General features: G+C 43.7%; 1 protein-coding gene across 6 annotated transcripts in view; it reads right to left on the reverse strand.

Moving 5' to 3' along the window:
* The window catches only part of LOC109859892 (protein held out wings), a 31100-nt gene extending 7526 nt beyond the window's left edge, over window positions 1-23574 (reverse strand). Inside the window, exons 1-6 of one of the 6 annotated variants that reach the window (XM_020438590.1) lie at window positions 23104-23574; window positions 8578-8711; window positions 6434-6550; window positions 5432-5572; window positions 4926-5025; window positions 4344-4661 (exon numbers count right to left, since the gene is read on the reverse strand). In XM_020438590.1, the coding sequence (XP_020294179.1) occupies window positions 4344-4661; window positions 4926-5025; window positions 5432-5572; window positions 6434-6550; window positions 8578-8711; window positions 23104-23230 (937 nt within the window). In that variant the 5' untranslated portion in view covers window positions 23231-23574. Of the gene's footprint in view, window positions 1-4343; window positions 4662-4925; window positions 5029-5428; window positions 5573-6433; window positions 6551-8577; window positions 8712-23103 lie in introns of all 6 variants that reach the window. The other 5 variants (XM_020438592.1, XM_020438588.1, XM_020438589.1 and 2 more) reach the window with 5 other exon arrangements.
* Between the last annotated feature and the right edge of the window lie 277 nt (window positions 23575-23851).

Raw genomic sequence — 23851 nt, forward strand, 5'->3', positions numbered from 1 at the left:
TTTTTTTTTTTTTTTTTATCGGAGAGAGATACGTACTCACTTATTATTCATACGTTATACATTCTTTGTTCGATGTTTAATATCATTAGACACGTGAGGCATCGTCGCGTCATTCGTGAAAAAGAAAAACAAAAAAAACAAAAATACTTGATAAAAAAAATCTATTGTCATACTGGGCACCTTTCTCACTCTTTGCGCGGTTTAAAATCCCACTTGTTTTGATTCTTGTGAAAAATCAGGTAAAAAGTCTTTGCTATAAGTTAAAATATACATATATATCATCTGATCGTAAACTCTACTCGCGTTTCCCTAACAACAATGAGTATTGAGATTACACATCCGTCCGCTCTCTTTCTCTTTCTCTCTCTCTCTCTCTCTCTCTCTCTCTCTTCTTACATATATCATATATGTATACATGACCTCATAAATACATCTATAATGGCTAGATCTTTATAAAAATAAAATTAAATAAACATATAAAATATATATACGATACATATATATAATTTGCAGTGTCGTGTTTTTTAAAATTAATTAGATTAAAATTAATTTATATATATATATATAGAAACTATGCCATCTCTCTAAAACAAAGTGCGTACCTACGTATTGCGTGTTTCTCTACGACATATTAAATATACATACAAGCTAAATGATATTCGCTCCTTTTGCTGTGCTCTTTTGCGGGGGCGTGAAACGCGCGCGAAAGGAGAAGACAAAAAAATAAAAAAAATAAAAATAAAAGAACAAAAAACATTTTTCTTTCCACGCATAGTCTTGTCTCGTTTGAAAATTTGCTACAAGTAAACGCTAGAACCATCAGTCCTCAGAATATTGTTTGGTCCCTGGGTATATATATATGTATATATATATTCTCCCTCCACCTACTGTGTCTACCTAAAAAACCCTACGTATATGTAACATTTATATAAAGACTACCTATCACCAGCCATTGTAAAACGTTTGCGTATGGCGTGTCGTGCGATAGATTATTAATTTGATTTGCGTTTTTTGAATGGAAAAAACAAAAGAGATATCGTTACACGAGTTTTCTAAAAACTGCTCGCTAATTTGATTGCTATCGTACAATCAAACGACGGTTATTATTTATCACGATTGATTCCTTTAAAACTCCTGTGCAATTACGCACATTTGTCGCGATTACAATTAATACGAGAGCTACACCTCGAACGAGTCTCGCGATCGAGTGTTTTTTTTTCTTTTCGCTTCCTTTTTTCTTCGGGTAACTACTATCACTGGGCTGAACGCGCGACTCGCGCGTAACTCGCCGAAGTCGTCGTCGTCGTCGTCGTTGCAACGAGCGCGATCAGAGGTAATGTCTACGCGATTCTCGTTTGGATGAGGCACAGGATAAGATTATTAAAAAAAAAAAAAAAAAAATACATATAAAAACACGATGTGGTGTGAGTTTCATAGGTGAGGTGGACGGATCGAGAGTTTATTATTAGTTGTTTAGTCAGCGTGTGTTAGATATCAACCCGAGGGATTTGATTAGGATTCTAGTGGTGTACTTCGTAGTTACGATAATCATTCGCTAAAAATATAATTCAAGTCAAGAGATTAAGAAAAAAAAACTAAAAAAAAAAAATCAAGAGACAGAAAAGACGCGGGCTATGAATAGCGTTGTTACGATGTTAAACGTTTAAACCATCACCGTTTCCATTGATTAATTATCGATTGAAAATTAGTCAAGAGTGTGTTTTCCGTTTTCTTTTCAGTAAAAAGAGAGAAACGCGTCTCAGAGCTGCGATAATTTCACGCGATATATCGACGATATACACGCCTTTTTTCGAAATTAAAATTACGACGGAAAACAATCTAAAAAAAAAAAAAGCTTCAAAAAAGGACGTCCCTATTATATGTATAAATATATAATAATAATAATAATAATAATATCTATCTCTCATATCTCTCTCTCTATATATAATGTACTTCAATAAATATATATAAACCTCTGATATATGCATGTATATATGTATATGCGCATATACATAATATATAACCGCATATACGTGCAACAACTACACAACAATGAATGGCCTTTGATTATTGCATTGAGTATATATAATATAACGCGATATATAACGGATCTTCTCGTCGATCGTAAGAAAATCCATTGTACAAAAATACACACGTATGCGTATTATTTCATCGGTGTGTCGAGCGTTTTTTTACGGTCACGTCTGCACGCCGTAAGGACGCCGTTGCACGTTGACGAGCCTTTACCAGAGCGGGTAACTGGGATAAATAATTGCTTTTGTTTTGTATATTGCGGAAAGAAGGTCGCGCGCGTCTCGTTCTTCCGTGTGTATCGCGAGGAACGCGCAGGATGAAGCGGGAATAAATCTGCGCGTTTTTTTCACGGATCAGTTTGTTTGCGAGAATATTCGCTCGAATTCAAATGTCGCGTCGCTGTTCGATCTTCGAGAGACGTAATTTTATAAATGCTAATGAGAAGACGGAAGAATTTCGCGCGTGTTTCTTCCAAACAAGGCCGTTCTCTTCATGCAATACCTAAAACGCGACTGTCCTAGCTAACGGTTTCCCCACACCACGACGTTGTAAAAATTCCCGAGAGCACACAATCGTCCGCTGTACACCTCGCTGTACATCTTCTTCTGGCACTGTTTTAACGTTTGATGTGTGTTGCACTGTGCGAAATTTTCCCATAAACGAGGAGAGCTTATTGACAAGAAGACCGCAATTCTCGGCTTTATATGTATATGTAAAAAAAAAAAAAATAATAATAATAATAATTTCAGACTAGTATATCTGCGTTACTTCTCTTCTTTTGTTTCTTCTACTTGTATAGTCTACGCGTTTGTGATTAAAAAAAAAAAAACAAAACAAATCCTGCCAAATACGGCTTACCTATCTCGCGTCTTACCGCTCTATCATATCCACTTTGATTAACCCTGAATCTTCTCGTATAGTATTCCTCGTATAATATTCATAAATAATTATTCTGAAGGCGGCGCACGTATATAATTTACGCTAAGACTCTATGTAATTATTATACATCTGAACGCGACTAGTAAATGACTGATTTCGGTTGTTCTATAAATCTAACCGGTTTCTGGTGTATCCGGTCTTATATCCTCACGAAGAAATATTTTGCTAATATACGACGACGATGATGATCGGGATAACGAAAACGACGATCGATAACGTGACGAAAAATAACGATGAGGATGATGCAAAGTTAAGAATAAAATAATTAACGGCTATACAAAAGAGCTCGCAATTAAAATTGATCATCTTATTATTATTATTTATAATTTACGCGATCGCATAATACGTACTACGTATTATTGGTGACGCTCCAGGCGGTTTAATCAACATGTATATACGTCGAAATTATTATCACATTCGCGATATTGCCCAATTTCGTTCAATCATTGCACATTATTTGATTCGACATTCCAATTAACAAAACAAATTTATGTGAAACACGCATAAAAGTTGTAACCGAGCGAAGATTAGGTGCGCGATTAGACGAGCAATTTTTTTTTTTTTTAATATTATCTGTTGTTGCAGTTGATTAAAATAACGCGATAAAATCAACAAGAGTAAAACACTAGCTTCGGTATGAGTAAAAATAGACAATCAACAACAGTAATTCTTGGAATCATTTAACTTCGTACGCCGTCAGCCTTGGTAACGAAAGAAAGCTAAGAATAGACAAACGATGTGATTAAATGTAAAACCAAAACGGAAATTATACGTATGTATAAAAAATATACATACAAGAAATTTATCTCGACATTTTGAAGTATACAAATAACAAAAAAAAACACTAATAATAAATGATGGATTACATAATCGACCGAAGTGCCTCGGTCGACCAGAAAAACTGTGTCTTCGTTGATAACGGCAATTCCACTTAATAATGCTCGTCTAAACTCGAGACTCGCGAGATAAAACAAAACGCGAAAAACACAAACTGTCACTGAATCAGAGACAGAGAAAGAGAGTCACCAATATCATCGGCGTGCGTGACGTATTATTTATCTCATCTGAACAATATTAAAATATAACGATACATATAAAAATGTTCATAATAGCGCTACTACTAATATCGCTAGCAATAATATTTAACCCCGTTTCCTTTATCTCAATGCGTATGTATCTCATCTCTTTTTTGTTCAAATGTTCTAGCGTATGTTTTCCGAACGGCGTTTCTTGTTCTAGAGTGATTTTCGTCAACTGGGTTCCTTGTTCTCGCGTAATTTTCGCAAACTGCTCGAGAGAAGAAAAATAAGAGGGAGAGGATAACGTTCCCTCCCTCTGTCGCGGATCTAGTCAACGAGCAAATAACCCACCAGAATGATCCGCAGTGGCGTACTCGGTGAGCAGAGGCGACGCGGCCAAAGCCGCGTAGTTGGCGTAATCCGCATACGGCGTGTAGATGAGCCCGTGCGGATCGCCGGCCGACAGCAGAGATCCAGGTGGTCCGGAACCGTTCAGCAGAGACGCCGCGGTCGTCGGCACGGATATTCGCGGCGAGAGGATCAACGGCGCGCCTAAGGGAGCGCTTGGCGTTCGCATAGGATTCGCCAGACCCGGTAACAGACGTTGCGTCTCCGCCGCGGCAGCGGCCACTCGCCGCCATTCCTCGTCGCAGGCTGCAACAGCGAATCCTGGCTGAGTTATTTTTTTATCTTTTCTCTATTTTACATCCCACACACCTTGTTAATTAACAATTACACTTCAAATCGTTACAATTACAAAGCATAATAAAATTTACACGGCAAACAGATTTTTTTGGAAAAAAAAAAACTTCTCCGTCTACAACTTAGATACTTTGCATATGTGTGCGTTATGGGAAGTGAGCACAATAATGAATTTATTTATCGAATTAACGGGACGGAATCCCTTGGGAGTGTAAGTTCTGCGAAAGGTACCTGCTGCGGCGGCAACCTTTGTGTTCGAATCCCGGTAAGTGCCATTGATAATGGCGAGTTCCATTAGCTGCCTTTTCTTCAGCTCATCCTCGCCATCAGCCTGCTGAACAATCGACATTACCGTCAGAACGTACCATCGGAGGCGCAACGATAATTATCCTACGGAAGCCCGCGGACTATCGCCATTGTATAGGTCTTGCTCATTAACATACGAAAGCGTTGATTGCATCACTAAAAACGTTGTACGCACACAAAACCGCTTACTTTCGTAAGATATCGACTCTCTCTCTCTCTCTCTCGACGTTATCGGTGATTACACAAATCGTTTACAAATTGTCATCGTTGTGGAAAAATTTGATTACTCGCGAGTGATCAAAGCAAGCGAAACAAAAAAAAAAAAAAAACTTTCTAGCAAAATCTTTCTAACGAGGATCTTTCTCTTCTTAGTTAAAGCTGATTATAACGCGGCGTGGTATAAAATTGTACAGTTGGAACTTTCTCACCACGGGCACAAGAAGTTTCTTGACTTCCTCGACGGCTCGTGCGAGCTTCAAGGTGGCACGATTCTCGGTGTCCTCGACGGTAAGCAACACGTGCAACTCGTCCGTTAGATGTTCCCAGTTCGGTTTGCCTCGATTTTGTTCCTCCTACAGAGTTAATCATCGTTTTTATATACGCGCGCAACAGAATCGAAGTTATAATATAAACGTAAACGCAAACGATAACGCAAAGACATAAAACTCACAAAATTGTGTGAAAAAAAAAAAAATAAACAACACACGAACGCATCTACTATAAAATAATGTAAAACTAAAGATTTTTTTATCACCAAAAACGAAACAGAAAAAATTTATATACTGTGTTTGTGTATCTTATCTTCTTTGTATATTCCAGAGTTTCATTAATCAAATGAATAGCGATTTAATAATCAGTGTGGAACACATTCAATGCGTGATAGACGAGAAAAATAAAAGATACATCGTATTGCCATCGAGTCACATGTACTTACAGAGAAAACACTTCGCTCTCGTATATACCACGTGCAGCTTGAAAAAAAAACACACACAGCGCTCGGTTTAATAAATCACTATTACATGACTCACACCCGCGATTAATTCTCTGTGTGATCGCATTCGTCGCTGCAACATCGTTTCTCGATTCTCATCATATTTTCCAACTATTGTTGTTCCCAAGTATTGTTGTTAACTCGCATTATATTTATTTTGAAAAGTGAATCAGATCAATTAAGAACACACACACACACACACACATACACAAACTTTCATTCATGTAATTCTTAGTTAATTGTAATTTCCAGTAAATTGTTGAGAATCAAACATTACCACAAACACACAGACGTGTCACAAATATTGATTTTTTCATACACGCTTGTTAGCGACAAAAAATTATTGTTTACTCGCTCAAGCAAGTTGCAAACCGTCTCCCGACGAATTTTAAGCGAGAAATATCGGACGCTCGCTCGGAATAACAGCGACTCGAATTCTTACCTTCTTTTTATCCCTCATTGACCCTTTTCCGCGGACCATGATTTTGCATCCTGTCTCTTGCTCCAATTGTTTAGCGGTCATGCCCCGTGGCCCCAAAATCCTTCCGACAAAGTTGAACTGCAATCACATGCGACACAACGACGCTATTGAATGCTGAATACGCAATCGTTATTTTCATTGTAGGGAGAAAAAAAACACGCTTTCAAAATTCGCCGAACGTTTTTTCGTTAGTTAACGAGCCGGGGAAGCACCGCGCGGAAAACAGATCCGGAATGATTTCGCGCGAATTTATGCAACAGGTATTATTATCCCTCGGAACACTTGCGTTCGAAAAAAAGGTTTGTAAAAAAAAAAAAAAAAAAAACACTTGTGTGTACACACGTTTTCTTTTAGAAAATTCGAAATTGTGAATACGTGTACATATTAATCCGATTTTGATGCTCCAAAACGTATGAAACACGCGCGCTCCGAATCCACTAAATTTGGCGATCTGTCTCGATCATCAGTCGCGCGTGAAAAAGAGAGAAAAACTTGTTCTCCACGAGATATCCAGTTTCATTGTTGGGTCCCGGTAAATAAAGGCGGGGTAAATTTAGACGGTGAATCATTCACAAACGGTGCTCTCTAAGTCTCGCGCGGCTGCCAGTCTCCATTTTTTACACAAATATTGTTTCAGAAAGAAAGAGAAATGCGCGTCGTCTCTCTTTATGTTTAATAAACAATCGAGGAGACGTGTGCGAGATATATGTCACCGGCGGAGTGTCGAAATGCCCGAAAATCGGGAAAAATCTCTCGAGAGATGTCGCGCGTTTTTTTTTTCGAACACGCTACTCTGTTTTTTATGGTTTTTCCCTCAAATCGAACTCCGATGTGCAAATTTGTGCGCTTATTCGCCAAATTAACGAATAACGACTGATTTTAAACGATTTTGTCACAAGAGCTTCCCTCCCTCAGGCGACAAGAGACACATTTGTTATCGATAATGCGCTCGCGAGGCTGTTTATCAGCGCTCGAACCAATCTCCGCGCGAAGTCGGCGCCGGGCCGATCGGTAAATTATTATATATCGAGTCAATGGGCGGTTAAAAAGTATGAAAATCAACCAATCGCGCGCGTACCGCGCACGATAAAACGGATGCCGTCAATCTGTCGTATTTCGCAACACGTATGATGATGTACACATACACAGAAGGCATCCGTAATGAGCCAACATAACCGGACGGTCGCAATTATCGGATCTCTTAGATCATTCTCACGCGCGATAACATCCGATTCTGTGAATTATTCTTCTCTCCGCTTACTCTCGATTCGAGAGCACGGGAGATCACCTTCTCGCTCGATTGGATCTGCGTCAAAAGCAAGCGAGGAAGGAATCGTTTTGTCGAGTTTTTTTTTAAAAAAAAAAAACTTAATTTGTTGTTATTCTTGTTTCTTCGAGGAAAAATTCTCTCGTGTGAAAAATAAAGTAAGAATTGCAAACCATTTGTTTTCCTCGAACGCGAGAATTGAGGCAAACAAAAAACTTGGCGCGTCGAAATAAATCGAGAAATCGTTTTATCGAGTGGTTCTGGTTTAACAAACTGAAGTATCAATGTAAAAAAACTTGTAAACCATCAGAGATAAGGGCCCGTTCGAAGGGTTAACAAGTCCACGACCTCGTTCTATTACGTCTTAATAAGAGACGGGAGAGAGGAACGCGAGCGAGCGAGCAACCGAGCGAGAAATGCAACGAGAGAAGGAAAAGGAGTCGTTTCTCTCTTTGGCGCGAACCCTATTTCGAGTGTTACAGAAATAACATTCGATGCTGCACGCATACTCTCTCGATTTCTTCTTCGAGATCGACGAACGGGAGAATAAAACGCGGCGGAAAGAAAAGACGGGAGAGACCGCCCGATCGCGTCGACGAGGGGCGACACTGAGAAGAAATCTTCTAAAAATGTTGCTCACATCTCATTTGCGCGCGATTGCGGCGTACTCGTATGTACGTAAATAAATTCGTAAAAAACGCATTTTATACGAGAATCGAATGAAGATGCGTCGATTTCCGTTAAGTTGTCGATTCGCGCATTTTAATTCTTCGAGTTGCATTTTATCGCGCGACAACGACGACAACTACGACGACGCCTAGTTTCTCATGATACTCACGTCTGGGTGCTCTTTAACGGGAACATAGACCTTCTCCGTGAGCGTCGTGATGTCGCCTTCGGGTTCCGGTAGAACGAGCGGATCCTTCTTCACCCCGTTGATTTGAAAAAGGCTCGCCCTCACCTTTGCGATCTCTGCAACAAAAATCGATACATCGATCGATCAACGAACGAAGATGATTAACACACACACACGCTCTCGCGTTATTGCGTATCGTGTTATATTATTGACCGACGTTCAATCGGTCTTAATAGATCGCGCGGCTAAGGAATTCAATATACAGGGTGTCCCGCAACGATACAACTCGCGCGCTCCGGAATCGATCAGCTTTTAACACCGCCCGAGGAATCTGGGTTGACCGTTACATCGACGGAGGAGAAAACGAAACGACGCGTAAGCAAAATGGAACGGCCAACAGCGTGTGCATCCTTCATTCGGTTAAAACCGCGCGTCACGTGACACCGCGCGTCAGTCTTTTATGCGCAAGTGACTGTATATAGTATTGGCGTGCGCGTAAGCGCGCGAGGCGTGCACGAGGCATATATATACATACATATACATATATATATATATGTTGCACGCATCGAACGTGTATATACGCGCGCGCACACGCTCTTACGTGTGTGTGTGTATGTGCGGGCGACTTACCCGTGCGTTAAACGGCACCACTAATGACGGCGCTGCCAATGTAACGGCTGGGTGTGGCGCGTTTCGCCTTGGTTGCGTTAAGAAAGGATTGAATAATCTCTCATCGACCGTTTCTGCTCGTACGTTTTTTGTTTTCACAGATGCAGATGGGTAATTATTAAATAAATATAACACGAGACGACAACATCGCGAGCTTGGCACGATTTCGTGCGACTTTTTGAAGAAAAATTGAAATATATATCGCACGCGACGGAAACGCAACAGAACTTCTCTTCGGAGAGAGAGAGAGAGAGAGAGAGAAGATAAGCTCTCTTGTTTATCCCGTTTCCACCGGTACGTACATCGTGCGCGCGCGGCGTCGGATACATATCGCGACGAAGGATCGGCACAGCTCCCATCGCGCAATCCGGTCTTGTGTTCTTACGCGTATATCCGTCGTAGTATGTAAAGGTCAACGTTCCGTGGCTGCCCCACTTTCTCGGCATGCCTGACCTCTTCGGGCTTCTCGTGGTTCCTCTCCTCAGTCCCGATGATCCGCGGCGGCACACGCGACACACAACATCATCGATCCGTTGGCGGGGACGACGAGATCGGCGTAAACCGCAAATCGGCGGCTCTCGCGGTGTCCACCGCGTGATCGCACAAGCAATGTAAGAAACCAAAAAAAAAAAAAAAACAGCAACAAGCTGTTTTCAAACGCGTGATAAGCTCGCGGTGATATGAAAGTTGTCCGATTTCGAAGATTTCCGCTTTATTTGTGTGTGTGTATGTGCGCGCAAGCGCGAGTCATTGTTTTCTTTGCGCACTTACACACAGTCTCGCAAATAAAGCAAGTTCACTCGCCAAGACAGCGTAGATTAATAAATTGCTGTTTTTTGTTTTCTTCAATTTGAAGAGAATAGACCGGGTGTCGCGAAGTACGCGCAAATCGCCTCGATCGCCGCGTTCGCATTTTTTTCTCTTCGCAAATAAGGAATTCGGAGTCAACTGTCTGAGAGAGAGAGAGATCTCGCCGAGGAAGAATTTATTCTCTTCGCGGCGAGATTTCTTCTCGACGGCGCGCGTCATCTCGCTCGCCGCGATTTTCTCGAGAGAATCGCGCGCGCGCGCGAGAGAGAGAGAAGAATAAAGAAAGAAGAGAGAGAGAAAATATAATGCGTCACGCAATTCGCGCGATACGCCCTCGAGGCAAGCTTGCGCGTGTTCTCTCTTCGGTCCGGAGCGTAAAGTGTGCGAGAGGAATTCTCTCGCGAGAGAAGGAAAACGCAGATACGACAACGACGACGACGACGACGACGTGGACGGACAGACACAGATAGAAAAACAGCAAAGGAAGAACAGAGAAGGAGGAGGGGAAGAAATAAAGGAGGGCATCATAGCCGCTTTTAGCACGGCGTAACTTCTCCCGGCCATCTGCGTGACATCAGCTGACCGTCGCTCTTGGGCTCTCCTTCTCTTTTCTCTCCTCTTCCTCGCGCGATTGCGCGTGTCTTCTCGCTCGCTCTTATTCTCCCACGAATTCCTTATCTCTCTCTTTCTCTATCTATCTCTATCTCTCTGCGATGCGCGCGCGTCGATCCAAAATGCGTGATGCGGAGGCGCGTAAATACGCGACGGCTTCCATCTGTATCTTCGTTCAATGTCAACACGACGCGCGCTCGGTCGGGCACCGCATTTCGCATATACCATCTGAAAGCGCGCGCGCGCACGCACCGCAAAAGAATCGCGAAATGTATCAGAAGCGAGGAATGTACCGATGTTATCATATAACGTGTATGTGCGATACACACAATCACACTCTCCGATGCGAAGTCGCATCGCGTGACGCACACACATACACACACACGTGGTGGGTGTGCCAAAGCTGCAACGGTGAGCGCAGAGAATATGCTCATCGCCGCGGCACACGATACAACATCGGTATTATGAGATCACCGATGTTGTAATCGCGGGCCGAGAGAGAGAGAGAGAGAGAGAGATCGCATCACATATACGTGCGACCGCGCGGAAGCCGAATGGATTCATCCTCCATCCGGAGAGACGAATGTTATAGGCACACGAGCTGATTCACCGCTCTCTCTCTCTCGCTCTCGCTCTTTTTTCCTCTCTCGATTTTTGCCATTGTTCGGCGAGTTACCGAGCACACACGTGTTAGGTTACGCGCGCGTTTCGATAATCGCACGAGGAAGAAAAATAAAACGAAGAATAATTTTAAACGAACAATGAGGTTCTTGTTTTTTGTCTATTTGTCTGTCGGAATTTCCGAGAGATCTCGATTGAAAGAAGCAAAATTGATTTTTATTTTTTCCTCCTTTCGGTCGAACGCGTCGCATCGAACTTTAACCGGTTTTTTTCAGCCGAGACAGCGGTAATAGTGCACCTTCCTTGTCGACGAACGTTGCGGGATCGCGCAACGACGACGCTGACATATCACAGCGTCATCAGCTGCTGAATTCCCGAGCGCAAAACTCACAAATGCGACAGAAATGCCGTTACAATAAGAATGCGCGACATACGTCGCCGTTATTGGCGATGAGTCGGTTACGTGATCGCCACTTTTAGCGCTACTGACGACGACGACAACGACGACGACGACGACGACGACGATTTCCATGCGAGTGTTCGAACTGCGTGTCCCCGTACACACAGAAATAATAGTCAATTATTATTCGCGAGACCTCGTTGTTTATCGCGTCGTCGAGAAAAATAATTGCTCGCGTCGCGTCGCAACGGTTTTTTTTCGTCGTCGAACGAATCGATTGTGTGGAAAAATCGATGAATGGGAAATTGCTCTCTTCTCGCGCAGCTACGGGTTTTTCAAATTCGAGCGCGCACGCGAATCCACGGAGATAAATTCGTTTCACTTCTCTGGCGACGACGTGGAGAAGCGCGCGTTACCACATACACACACACACATGCGAGTATGACGACATAAAATTCATATCTGGCTCACCTATTTATCCTACCTCTCATCCCGAAGCAATTCTCAGATTATTTTTGCGCTGTGAGGCAAGCGCGTCTATATTTACACGTGCCGGTGCTCCAGAAATTTTGCGACAAATGCGCGAAATTCGCACGGAGAAACGATTCGTGAAATTCGCGACGAAATAAGCGACCTTTGACTAATACGCGATTCGAGAGACAGACACGCGCTGTGTGTGCGCGTGCGCGCGCGCGCGCGCGTGCGTGTGTATTTGCGAGAAATAATAACTCGTATTCACGCGCATATACACAAGTCTCCGCGAGATAAGCCAAGATTCGTGAAAAGAAAAAAATAAAAAGAAAAAAAGAGTCGGCCGTAATGCGAGTTTTTTTTTTTATTGCGGAGATATATCCTCGCGGCTATCTGTCAAATTGTAAACTGATAAAACGAAGCTGAATTACAAAACGGGGGGGGGGGGGGGGGTTACTGCTTCCCGTTGACGACGGGAAGTCGCGATACCGACGAAATTGCACGACGAAATCGCTGCTTCGTATATAATTCGGCTACGAAAATATCCTCACACGTTTCGCAATTGCGCGGAAAAAGATGATTAATCATCGTGTTAAAAAAAAACAAAAAAAAAAACAAAAACCGAGACTTTCACCGTTGGATCGTACTTCCGACGATTGTTTTATTTTAATTCTGAAATCTCTCGAACACATTGACAAGAATTAAAACTAAAAATCCAAATAAAAAGTCGCGAACGGCAATTGTGTACTCTAACGCAAACACGTCGCCATGTTGTACAATTGAAGACGTCTCTCCTCGCCCTTTACACAAATCACAAGCGTGCCGCGCGAGAAGGATCGTCTCTCGAAAGGTTAACGAGGCGAAAGGGAAGAAGATGCGGCACGCGAAATCACAGTTATGAAGACAACCGGGAGTGAAGGGATAACCGGAGAAAAGTACACCGAGAGTATAGTAGCGGACGAAGAACACAACAGCGTGTGAGCGTGTGCGTTCTGGCGATGTCGCAACAACGATGAAAGTGGAAGCCGAAACAGACGCGGGTATAATATATGTTTTACGAGTGCGACGCACGAATTGCGTCGAGCGCTGCGCGTTTTGACGCCACGAATTCGGAGAATAATTAAATAGTCATTGATAATTAAATAGTAATTAAATAGTAACTAGACGTGAACGAGGCGTGAACGCACTCGATCGCGAGAAGATCGATTTGTTTTTCATTTGCAAAATTCGCCGCACGGATCGGTCATTTTTATCGCGAGACAAGTGCGAGACGCGCGCGCCGTCGTAACGCGGAGGAGATCGCGCGCGAAGAGGAGCCGCCGATGAGGAGATGCCGCGGGACGGCATCATATCGCTTCGCTCCGATCCGGTTCGGTCATCGGCCTCGCGCTTAAACCAGACCCTTAAGGGCCCTAAGAGTTAAAGACCGCGCGCGTACAACAGCACATGTTTTCTCTCTCTCTCTCTCTCTCTTCCCGGACACGAGGCGTTTTGCGCGCCTGAAAATGCGCGCTCGCGTATACACAAACGATCGCTCGCCGAGACTGAGAACCTGCGGATCTTGTTACTCGCTTCGAAAGAAGCTTACGAAGAACGCGGAGAAAATAGTTTTCAAAAAAGAAAATTTCTAGAGATAAAGTAAAATTGTTTGTTTCTAACGAACGAAAGAGTTCAACCTCAACCCGATTTTTTTTCCACTTCCATCGGTCAATCGCGCGTTTTCGCCGTTTCCAAAAATGGTTCCGTGAGAGATTAAATGGGTTAAGAGCGATTTTGTGTGCGTGTGCGTGTGCGAAGAAGAAACGAGTCTCGCGCGCGACAATCGACGACGAAGACGGAGGAGGAGCGTAGGCATTTCCTTATTTAGAAGCGGAGAAACACACACACACACACGCACACACTGTTGTCGACGACCACGAGGGAGTCGCTGCTTTCAACGAGATGAGGGACGAAGTAAGGGGGAAAAAGAGAGGAGAGACGGCCGCGAGATGACACTAACGGAAAGAGAGTCGATGCCGCCGAAAAAAGCCCCCCGAGACGATGGGACGGGGAACCAGTTGTGGGTCGTTTCTCAATGACTGCCATGGATTGCTCTCGCCGTCTCTTTCTTCATACACACAAGACCTGTTAAGATTCCGGCTTTGATCGCAATCTGCGCGTCTCCGAACTCGATCTTCTCGATATCGACTGAAATATTCCGCTTCGGAATCTTTTTATAGTTTTTTTTTTTTTTTTTTGGTCTGTCTTTTATTTCTCGCGCGCGAAACGTGAATTCTATTTCTTCTCGTTCGCGTTCGCGACGTATTCAAAATCGCGTCGCGATTATTTTCACGGAAATTCGTCGGACGCGACGAAATCTGTTCTCGACGAGAGAGACCTCTTTGTCGAATACTCGGAATATTTTCGCAAAAGCGATCTTCTATCTCTCTCTCTCCTCGATTAATAGCCAGGTAGTAAACAGTGAGCTCGCGCGCGCGCGCGCGCGCGCGCGTTTCTTCACGCCTCCACAACTCAGAAATATCGCGGCTTCCGTTCGGAGGATCGCGTCGGCCATCAACGAGACCCGAATTTACGGGCGCAGGCGTTGGCACGGAAATGAGACCTATATTTTGCGCGAAGGATTCAAAGTGTGATATTTCGGTTGAGGCGTTAAATATTGGGTTGCCGACCGCGATTCTTCCACGCGAGGATTGCGGTCGCGCGTCGGTCTCGGCATAGTTGCGCCTGTTTCAATGAATAATAATTTCATCCCCGACGCGCGCGCGTCCGCGCGTCCTCGAAATTTGCATCGACGAAACTTCGCGGCGGCGAGACTGCAAACTATATCGACCGAATTTTTCTTTCTCTTTTAACGATTCAGTGGTTTAATCAGAGGAAACAGGGAGAAAAAAAAAAGAACGAGTATAACGTCATCGAGATGCGGTTTCTTCGCCCAAGAAGGCCGCGCGTTTACGGCGGCCGATTGCGTTACGAAAGACGCCGCGAAAGGCACGTGAGGACGGGAATTCCTTCCTTACGATCGACGCCGCGCACTTAATAGGAGGCCGCGTTTCTTTGGATGCAACGTTTCGCGGACGCAACGTATTCTATTCGCACGCAACGCGCCGTCGCCGTCGCCGTCGCCGCCGCCGGAGCGAAATTGTTCGCGGCCATATGTTTTCCGTAAATAGCTCGCGCGTTGCTGGAAAGTTACTTCGCAATTTGAGATGTATATACTTCTCAGTCGCGGAGATAGACCGGCTCACTTTGGTCTCGCGCGCGGCTCGAGTGCAGGGGCTGCGAGCATGTGAAGATTCCGAGTTTGAAATTCCGCGCACAACGGGATTTTTCTCGGGCCTCGATCTCTTTCAATCAGAGTTTGATCGACTGATTCCGAATCGGGTCCTCCGATAATTAATTCGAGCGCAATCTCGGAATTAGTCCCTCTCTCACAAGGCGGTCGTACCAGCCTGAGCACGAGCCCCCGACACAGAGATGGATACGCCCATGCACTGGCGTGCTATTAGTTACTGCACAACTCTCCTCCCCTTTCCCATCCCAAGGATATTCAAAATGGCGAAATAAAACATTAAATGATGTAAAACAAGTGAGCGATTTGTTAGAAAAAAATAAAAATTAGAGAGAGATAACTTAAGTGCAACTAGTTTCCGACACAGAACTTTAAAGGGAGTTGGTTACTTCGATGTTGTCGATTATCCACACTTCAGTTATTTCTTTCATTCTTATTTTTTTTTGGCTTAAAATCATTTTGTTTCGTCACTTAACGTTCTTAAAAGATCTTCAATAGTTAAACTTAACGTAAGGTCATTGATCAAATCATATTTTTGTGACACTTAAGTTTGCAAAGTTATGATTTGTAAAACTCGATTGCTACATTATTGTTACGAACAGTAAACAGATCGGATGACTCTCAAAAATCTATAACTCGATTGACCTCAAACCAGGTTTATATATTCCTCAGTCAAATATAGGTTTCGGTCTTTCTTTTTTTTTTGTTTTTAAAGAAAAGGAGAAACGCGTTTCGACGCGATTAACCGAAGTGCACCAATAAAAAAACAACTTACTGAAGTTTTTTTTGTTTTTTTACCAAGATGCTTTACTGCAGTCCCGGATTTGTAAACGATAAAAAAGATCAGTTTACATACGACGGGGATAGGACCTGATAACGGGACCGGCGCGTTTATACGCGCACGCGATACGCCAGAAGGTAGTGCGAAAAGCTGGAACACAAGAGATCCGATTCCGCTTCTCTCCTCCTCTCGTGTTACTTTTACCGAACGCGAGAAACGATACAAATGAACTGCGCTCGCGCGTTCAGAGTTCGCTTCGTTCTCGAGTTAACCGGCTATTTGACGCGACCACGCGGTTTACGCGTTATGCAACAAAGCGCACGTACGAGAACTGCAACGCGGCGGCGGCGGCGGCGGCGACACCGACGTGTGTGCTGCACCTCTCGTACATGACAGCGAAATATGCGGTTGCCGCTACGGTATAAAGTGATACGTTATTAAAACCGGAATATATGGTTCTCCGTACGACACACACGCGCACGCAGACAACTCTCGTAACTTTATCGACAACGTATAAATTCTCGACAGGCGATTCTCTTTAAGCGCCCGTTAAAAAAAAGCGAGACATTCCGTTCCGTTCTCGAATATCGTAATCTAACGATACCCATTACACGGCACTATGCGATAATGCCAGAGACACGCGGAATATTCGGTGTGAAACCGCGCGAGCGATCGCAATTTGTCGCGGCGAGCGCGCGCGCGCCGCGCGTCTAACCTTTGCCTCGTTCGCAAACGATAATAATTCAAACGACGTTGAATTCTCATTGCCGGTCACGACAATGCGCGACCATTTGTCGATTCGTTTCATGACAAGAGTATCGTCGTTTGCGGTCCATCTCCGCGAAGAAGTTTTCCCGGCCTGCGACATTTATTATAGCGCGAATTGTCGCCTCCGTGCAATACTTATCGCGAATAAATCTCGTAAAAGGAAGGCGGAGATCTGACAAATTGGGTGTTGCTCTCTCGAGAGAGAGAGAAAATAAAATCTCTCGAATTTTTCTCGCGTGAAAATATTCGACGTTGAAAACCGACGCGAGAAGATTTTATTGCACTTAATGTGATGTTTCGCGCGATGGCGATCTCACCGAGAAGAATTCTCAGAGATCGTTGCGTTCTGATCAATGGCGCGGGCGTTCTCGGCCGCAACCTGGATATCAGGCCTCGATTAATCGAGACCCGATGCGACTCCGAGAGGAGTTGATGCGCGCTAGCCACGAAACGAGCTCCTTGCGAGCTCTCGGGGCGAGGAAAGGCGAGAAGCGAGAGACGACGACGACGACGACGACGACGAGAGAGGAGAGAGAGAGAGAGGTAAGGCGGGCGAGACGAACGAAGCAAAGTGAGTCGGATTGAGTCGAGGCAAAGGCAAGTCGAAGCTCGCCGGCGCGGCTTCACCGTTCGAGAGGAATGCGGCCGCCACGGCGTGCTGAAGGTACAAGGAGGGGTGAGCAAGGACGAGAGGAGCAAGAGGGAAGGTTGGGTTTAGTAATGGGAGAGAGAAGGGGGTCGAAGACCGAGTCCGGTTAGCGATGGCTTCGAGAAACGCGAAGTCGCGGTCTTGCACCGTTCAAATTCGCCCACGAGAAAGACGTTAAAAATGCGTTCGTCGCCGCTTGTTTTCTGGAGAATGATCGGTAATCTCTCTCGTAAGTTTGAAAAAAAATTGCACGAAAGAAATTTTCCATTATATGGCGATCGATAGCGTAATTAGCGTGTTGTTACGAAACGTACGAGACAAAATGAAAGTCGACGAGTCAGAAATATATGTAGCAACGTAGCGTCGTAAAATTCCATAATTGGTTTTTAATTGTTCGATTTCCGCGATACTTTTTTTTTTTTTTTTCATTGAGGTACGGCTCTAATTGAGGCAAAAGTCTCTTTACTGCCGCCGCCGCCGTCGCGGTAATATCAGTCATTAATGTCGCGCGCGCGCGCGCTTGTCCTGTGATCGCGCTTCGCTGACTTTTCCCGTAAAGAGCCGCCCCGGCTCCTTCGTACACACAGCCCGTACAACGGAAGGCAATTAGTGGCTTAGAAACGTTAACAGTGTTGTCGCGATTGCGTGCACATATGAACATATTTACGAGTGCATTTGCAAGAAGCACATTCTCCCTCCCTCCCAATCTCTCTCTCTCTCTCAACTTTCAATCGTGTGCCATTAAAATAATCGACGGAGAGTTTTCAAGTTCGAAATTCGTTTCGTTTATTTTGTTTCTTTTACTTGGAAGAAAAAAAGAAACAATTATTCATACATGTCCGTTATCGCTGATATTTTCTTTTCTTTGAGAGAAAATACAAGACCGATAAGATGAACGCGTAGTTTCTTCTTTTATGACAAACTGTCTTTAATTTATCGCGTCTCAAACAACATTTCTCGAAGGTTGCCGTGATTAGTCACGTCGACCCACTGAGCGAAATCGGGCACGGGCTTCTCTCTTCATCGTCGTCGTCGACGACAACGACAAGCGTGGTATCCAAGTTTTGACCAGACAATTTCGAAAGGACGTTACACACTTGGCGACGGATTCTATTCGCGCTACTAGGTCACCGAGAAAACTCGTTACACACTCGCGGTGGAAATAGAGCGCACTTCTCGCATGTGTGTGTGTGTACGCGTATTACGAACACATTTGTACGCGCCGACCGTCCTCTCGAATGCATCACTATGGAAGGATCACGAATAAGGCGAGAGCTCCCGCGTGCGCGTGTAGGTCTTTCCTATGCTCCTCTTGTACAACAAATGTAAAAACCCCATAATAGATGCCCAGCGAGAGCTCTGACCGCAGTGTCTCTCAACTTTCCCGCGAAAAAGGAAAACGCGACCAATTTCAACAATCGCGACGAGAAATAAATTTAATTCGAAAATCGAAACCTCCAGAGAGATTATTACAAGATGCTGCTTTGCGTTAATTTTTTTTTTTTAACAAATAAATTAACGAGAGAAATAATTAATTAACAGAAAGATAGTTGAACTGTGTGTTGACAGATATTTGGATGTTATTATGCACTCGCTCGGAGAACTATCACGGAAAAAAAATCTTGCTAGAATAGCAAGAAGATTAGTTACTGCGGCCAGTAAGAAGCTGAGTCTATTGAATTTTTTTGTTTTGCCAACAAAACGTTTCGTTTGACGAAACCGAAACCTTCAGTAACTCATCAAGTTTTTTTTTTCTGGCCGTACAATACCATTACTTTTTTTTCCGCAGTACCGACGATAAAATTTGTGTGTGAGTTGCGGTTTGTTTCGAGCTTCATTCGAAAAATTCTCGTCCAATGATTATCGACAGAAAATATTTGAAAGATTGTAGGTCTCTAAAATCGTCTACGATGAAGAGAACGCATTATCTCGAACGATGAAAACGGTAGGTCAGAATTCCTCTCTCTTGCAACAAAAGATCACAACAAACTCACAAAAGCTGTCCACGCTTAGTGCATAGACTCTTTCAACACATTAGAGTTCATTGAACTTAATCTTTCTCGAATCTTTTTATCGTCGCTATTTTTCAGTTTTACTTTTATTGAAGTATTATTTGCAAAAGATTGTCGCACGCACAAAAAAAAAAAAAAAAAAAAAAAAAAAAAAAAAAAAAAAAAAAACAAGGAGTCGGACATTCGTATGTCAAGAGAATTCTCGATGAAACTTGAAAATTAGAAATACACAATCTCACAACAAACATCCGTCCCAAACGGCGCATCGTGTATATACGTATATTACTTTCCAGTACATNCTCACAAAAGCTGTCCACGCTTAGTGCATAGACTCTTTCAACACATTAGAGTTCATTGAACTTAATCTTTCTCGAATCTTTTTATCGTCGCTATTGTTCGGAATAGCACACGTTTGAACTCCAGTTACGCCAAATTGTCGTATGCCGTAAAAAAAAAAAAAAAAAAAAAAAAACAACAACAAAAGAAGACTCGAGGAGTCGAACATTCGTCTGTCAACAGAATTCGCGATGAAACTTGAAAATTAGAAATACACAATCTCACAACAAACATCCGTCCCAAACGGCGCATCGTGTATATACGTATATTACTTTCCAGTACATAAAATAAAACGAACGAATCCAGCTTTCTCCTGACTTTCCAAAGTCAAACGTGTCCTTACGGCACCAATGTGTTCCTCGGCAATAATAATTCGCGGCTATATACAACAGATATTGTCGCCGTCAACGAAAAATTAATTTATAAGACGATTTTTGCAAAAACTCCCAAACTTCTCAGCGAACAATTTGTAAAAATTGATTCGACATTCTTACGCGCGCTTTCAATCGATCAGAAACAATCGTCGGTTAATTTTTATCAAATAACGACAATCGCATATAAATCGCGAGAGATCTTCATTTGTTTTGCAAATAAGTAATTGTTCCTTTTTTACTGAACTGGTCACACTAGTTCAGAGTTTTATCTTTTTTCTTTCCGTTTAGAGTAAAAAAAAAAAGATAAACTCTGGACTAGTGCAACTAGTTTAGTGGAAAAGAACAAACCACTTGAATTTTTCAGATACGTGAAAAGAAGTGTGTTCTGAGTATTACGTAAAGAAAATTGTTAGAGAAAGAATTCCAAAACGCGCTGGTTTTAATGCGGAGAAAAGTGCGTTCGCGCAATTAATAAAAGAACAAAAAGAAGAAAAAAAAAAGACCGCCGAACTCTGAATTATTTCGCAAATCGTGCGTTTAAACGGGGATCTTATTCTCGGAGAACAAGTCTCGGAGCTCTCCAGTGAGCGGTGTATCGAGTGGGTAGGCATGAGGGATGAGGAAGGGGAGAGAGAGAGAGAGAAAGAGAAGAGGGCGAGGCGTATAAAGAGAGTGTCCAACGAGAAGTTGTTCCACGGCAACGCGGAGGAGGTTTAGCGAGTGTTTTCTGCGTACATTCGAGAATTCGTCAAAAATCACGACTCATTGATGATCAATGGACAGCCTCCTATCGCTTCACGCGAAGCAACGACACAAAGTCAACAAGCGATCACGTGATACGCGGAACTTTGCAAATTAAATATTTACAACCTTGTTTTTTTTTTCTCTTTGCCTACTCGCGCGCGCGCACGCGCGCACGTCCGTAACATATTTTTTTTGTCGCTGAAATGCCATCAGTCACATGAGTTTGAGATTTCTTCTGAGAGAATTCGGAATGGAAATGTGTAAACATAAATTAGAAAATTTATTACCGTGGAGGTATTTATAAAAAAAAGAAAATATTCATCATACAAAAAAACAAATAAATTACCGAGTGTTCAGTTTTTTTATTATAATAAATAAATCGCGCCTGGGTGAATATCTTGAGTTCTCTACGGTCAGTACCTGTTGTATCTTTAATTTAGTTTGTTAACTCAGATGTATTTTTAATTTTATTTTAAAAATATATAACAAAAAACAAAATGAAGAAAACATCGAACAATATGCGCTTCGTCGTACGTTTCGTATCAACTGAGAACTGATCGCGGTAGTAATCGCGTGTTATACTTGAATTTTCGCGGAATCGCTCGTATTCATCGATTAATGGGAAGGTTGAATGTCTCATGCGTAAACGTAAGAATTCCATTTAAGTATCTGACGCGTGTAAACGCGTGAATAATATACTTTTGTGTGTGAATACGTGAATTATTCGAATTATTGCACGCGTCGTGGCCGAAGATTTACACACACTCGTGTGTGTCGCTCATCGACGATGCGGGAGAGCATTCTTTTCTCTATTTTGTGTGTTACATCTCTTTCTTTCTCTCTTTCTCTCTCTCTCTCTCGCGCGCGCGCGAGCAGCCGCTGCGCCGGCCACGTGACACGCACGCGTCGTGTCACGATAGCGAAAGGAACGGATAAGGCGACCGCACACACGCGCGAGATGGATCGCAAGAATGTATATAACGCGTGCAACGGACACCTGCGCGTTGTTCCACATTTTAAACAGGAACAGAAACGAAGAGAGAAAGGAGGAGGAGGAGGAAAGAATTTTCCCTCTGGGCAAATACTGTTTTCCTATCGCGCGCTCGAAATTAGAAAATAATACGATGTTAATTGCCTTTATCGTTGCGTAAAACGCGCGCCGGTTATCGGTCGTCTCTACGAAAAACATTCGTATTTTTCTCGCCGGAGAATGGACTCCGAAATCTTTTAGATAGTTCCGTTCGTTGAAATTGCGTGAGAGAGAGAAAAAGATTGAGTACGCGCGCGCAACAAGTCGAAGTATTACTCCCGTGCGTTTGAAGTCAAACCGCCTCTCGACGCGGTCTTTGAGCTCGCGCGAGCTTATGTAAGGTCTTAAAATTGAAGTCAGGTTTTCGGGACACCCTGTACATGACTTATTCATAGCGCAGTGCCCGCAAGAATTCGCTGATAGCATTGCGAGAGGTGATCGCGGCTCCGATACCTCAAGGCGACGACGAAATTCACGCACGTAAAAAAAAACACCGACGTCCGACCGTCGTCGTGCGAAATCCCGCGCGCGAGATGTAAAAAGAACGAGATTTTTTTTTTTTTTTATTTTATTTCATTGCGCGCGCGAGATAAAAAGTATACCCGACGAATAAATAAAAAAAAAAAAGACAAGACACTGTGTGTGTGTGTTCGTTACGTCACACGACTTGAAAGTTTATTTGTACGACACTGCGCGCGCAAAATGGCGCGTGAAAACTTCTCGCATGTGTCTCGCGCGACGAGTTTAAAAAAAAAAAAAAAAAAAAAGAAAAAAAAATCTGTCGCGCGGGATGGCTACGCGCAAAATGATTTCACGGGGTTTTGTTCGTGCGGGACTTCGCTGGCGACGCGACAAAGTAAAGTAACCTCTACGCCGAAGCTGCGCGAAACGCGGCTGCCGAAAGCGGCGGAGTACAAAGGAAAAAAAACATCCGTCACTCACCTTCGTCCAGCAGACGCTCCACATGTATGAAGACATTTGAGAAGGCGGCTAGCTGTTTCCGATCCTTCAACAACTGTGCCAGATAGTCCGCTATACTTTGCGTCGTCGTGTTAGTATTATCATTCATTGCAAATTGTACTCGGTTGCTTCAATGGTGGCCGAATGTTGGCGCGTGTTGGGCGCGCGCGGAAACACGTTTGAGGAGGAGGATACACAAGAAAAGAGCGCACACCGACGAACGGACGGGTGCACGGGCGACAACGACGACGCGGTCGTGGCTGGACGGGACGGACGGAACGGACGCGACCGGGACGACGTTCGTTCTCTCCTCCGAGTCTCGGGAGAACACACAAGGCACGGATGGCGGAGACGTACTAACGAAGGAGAGTTAAAAGAAAAGAGCAGGAACGCGGCGAACGGGACGGTGACACGGCGCGAGTGGGGAGGGAATATATATATATATACATATATATATATATATATATATATGTGCGAGAGAGGGAGAAAGAGAGACAGAGGAGGAAGAGGAGGAGGAGGAGGAGGAGAATTTTAGAGTGGAGGGAATGTGCGAGCGGGAAGAGTGAGCGAGAGAACGAACTCGAGGGGAGAGGAAAGGAGGGAGAGAAAACGGAGAGCGAACGCGCGCGAGCGACACTCCTCTGAGAGAGTTGTAAAGTCGCCTCGCCTAGCTTCGCCGTATATTTGTTTTCTTTTTCTCTTCCAGCGATGTGCAGCAGCAGCGCGCTCG

This window comes from Pseudomyrmex gracilis, unplaced genomic scaffold, assembly GCF_002006095.1.
Source record: "Pseudomyrmex gracilis isolate BER0280 unplaced genomic scaffold, ASM200609v1 scaffold_299, whole genome shotgun sequence".
NCBI lineage: Eukaryota > Metazoa > Arthropoda > Insecta > Hymenoptera > Formicidae > Pseudomyrmex > Pseudomyrmex gracilis.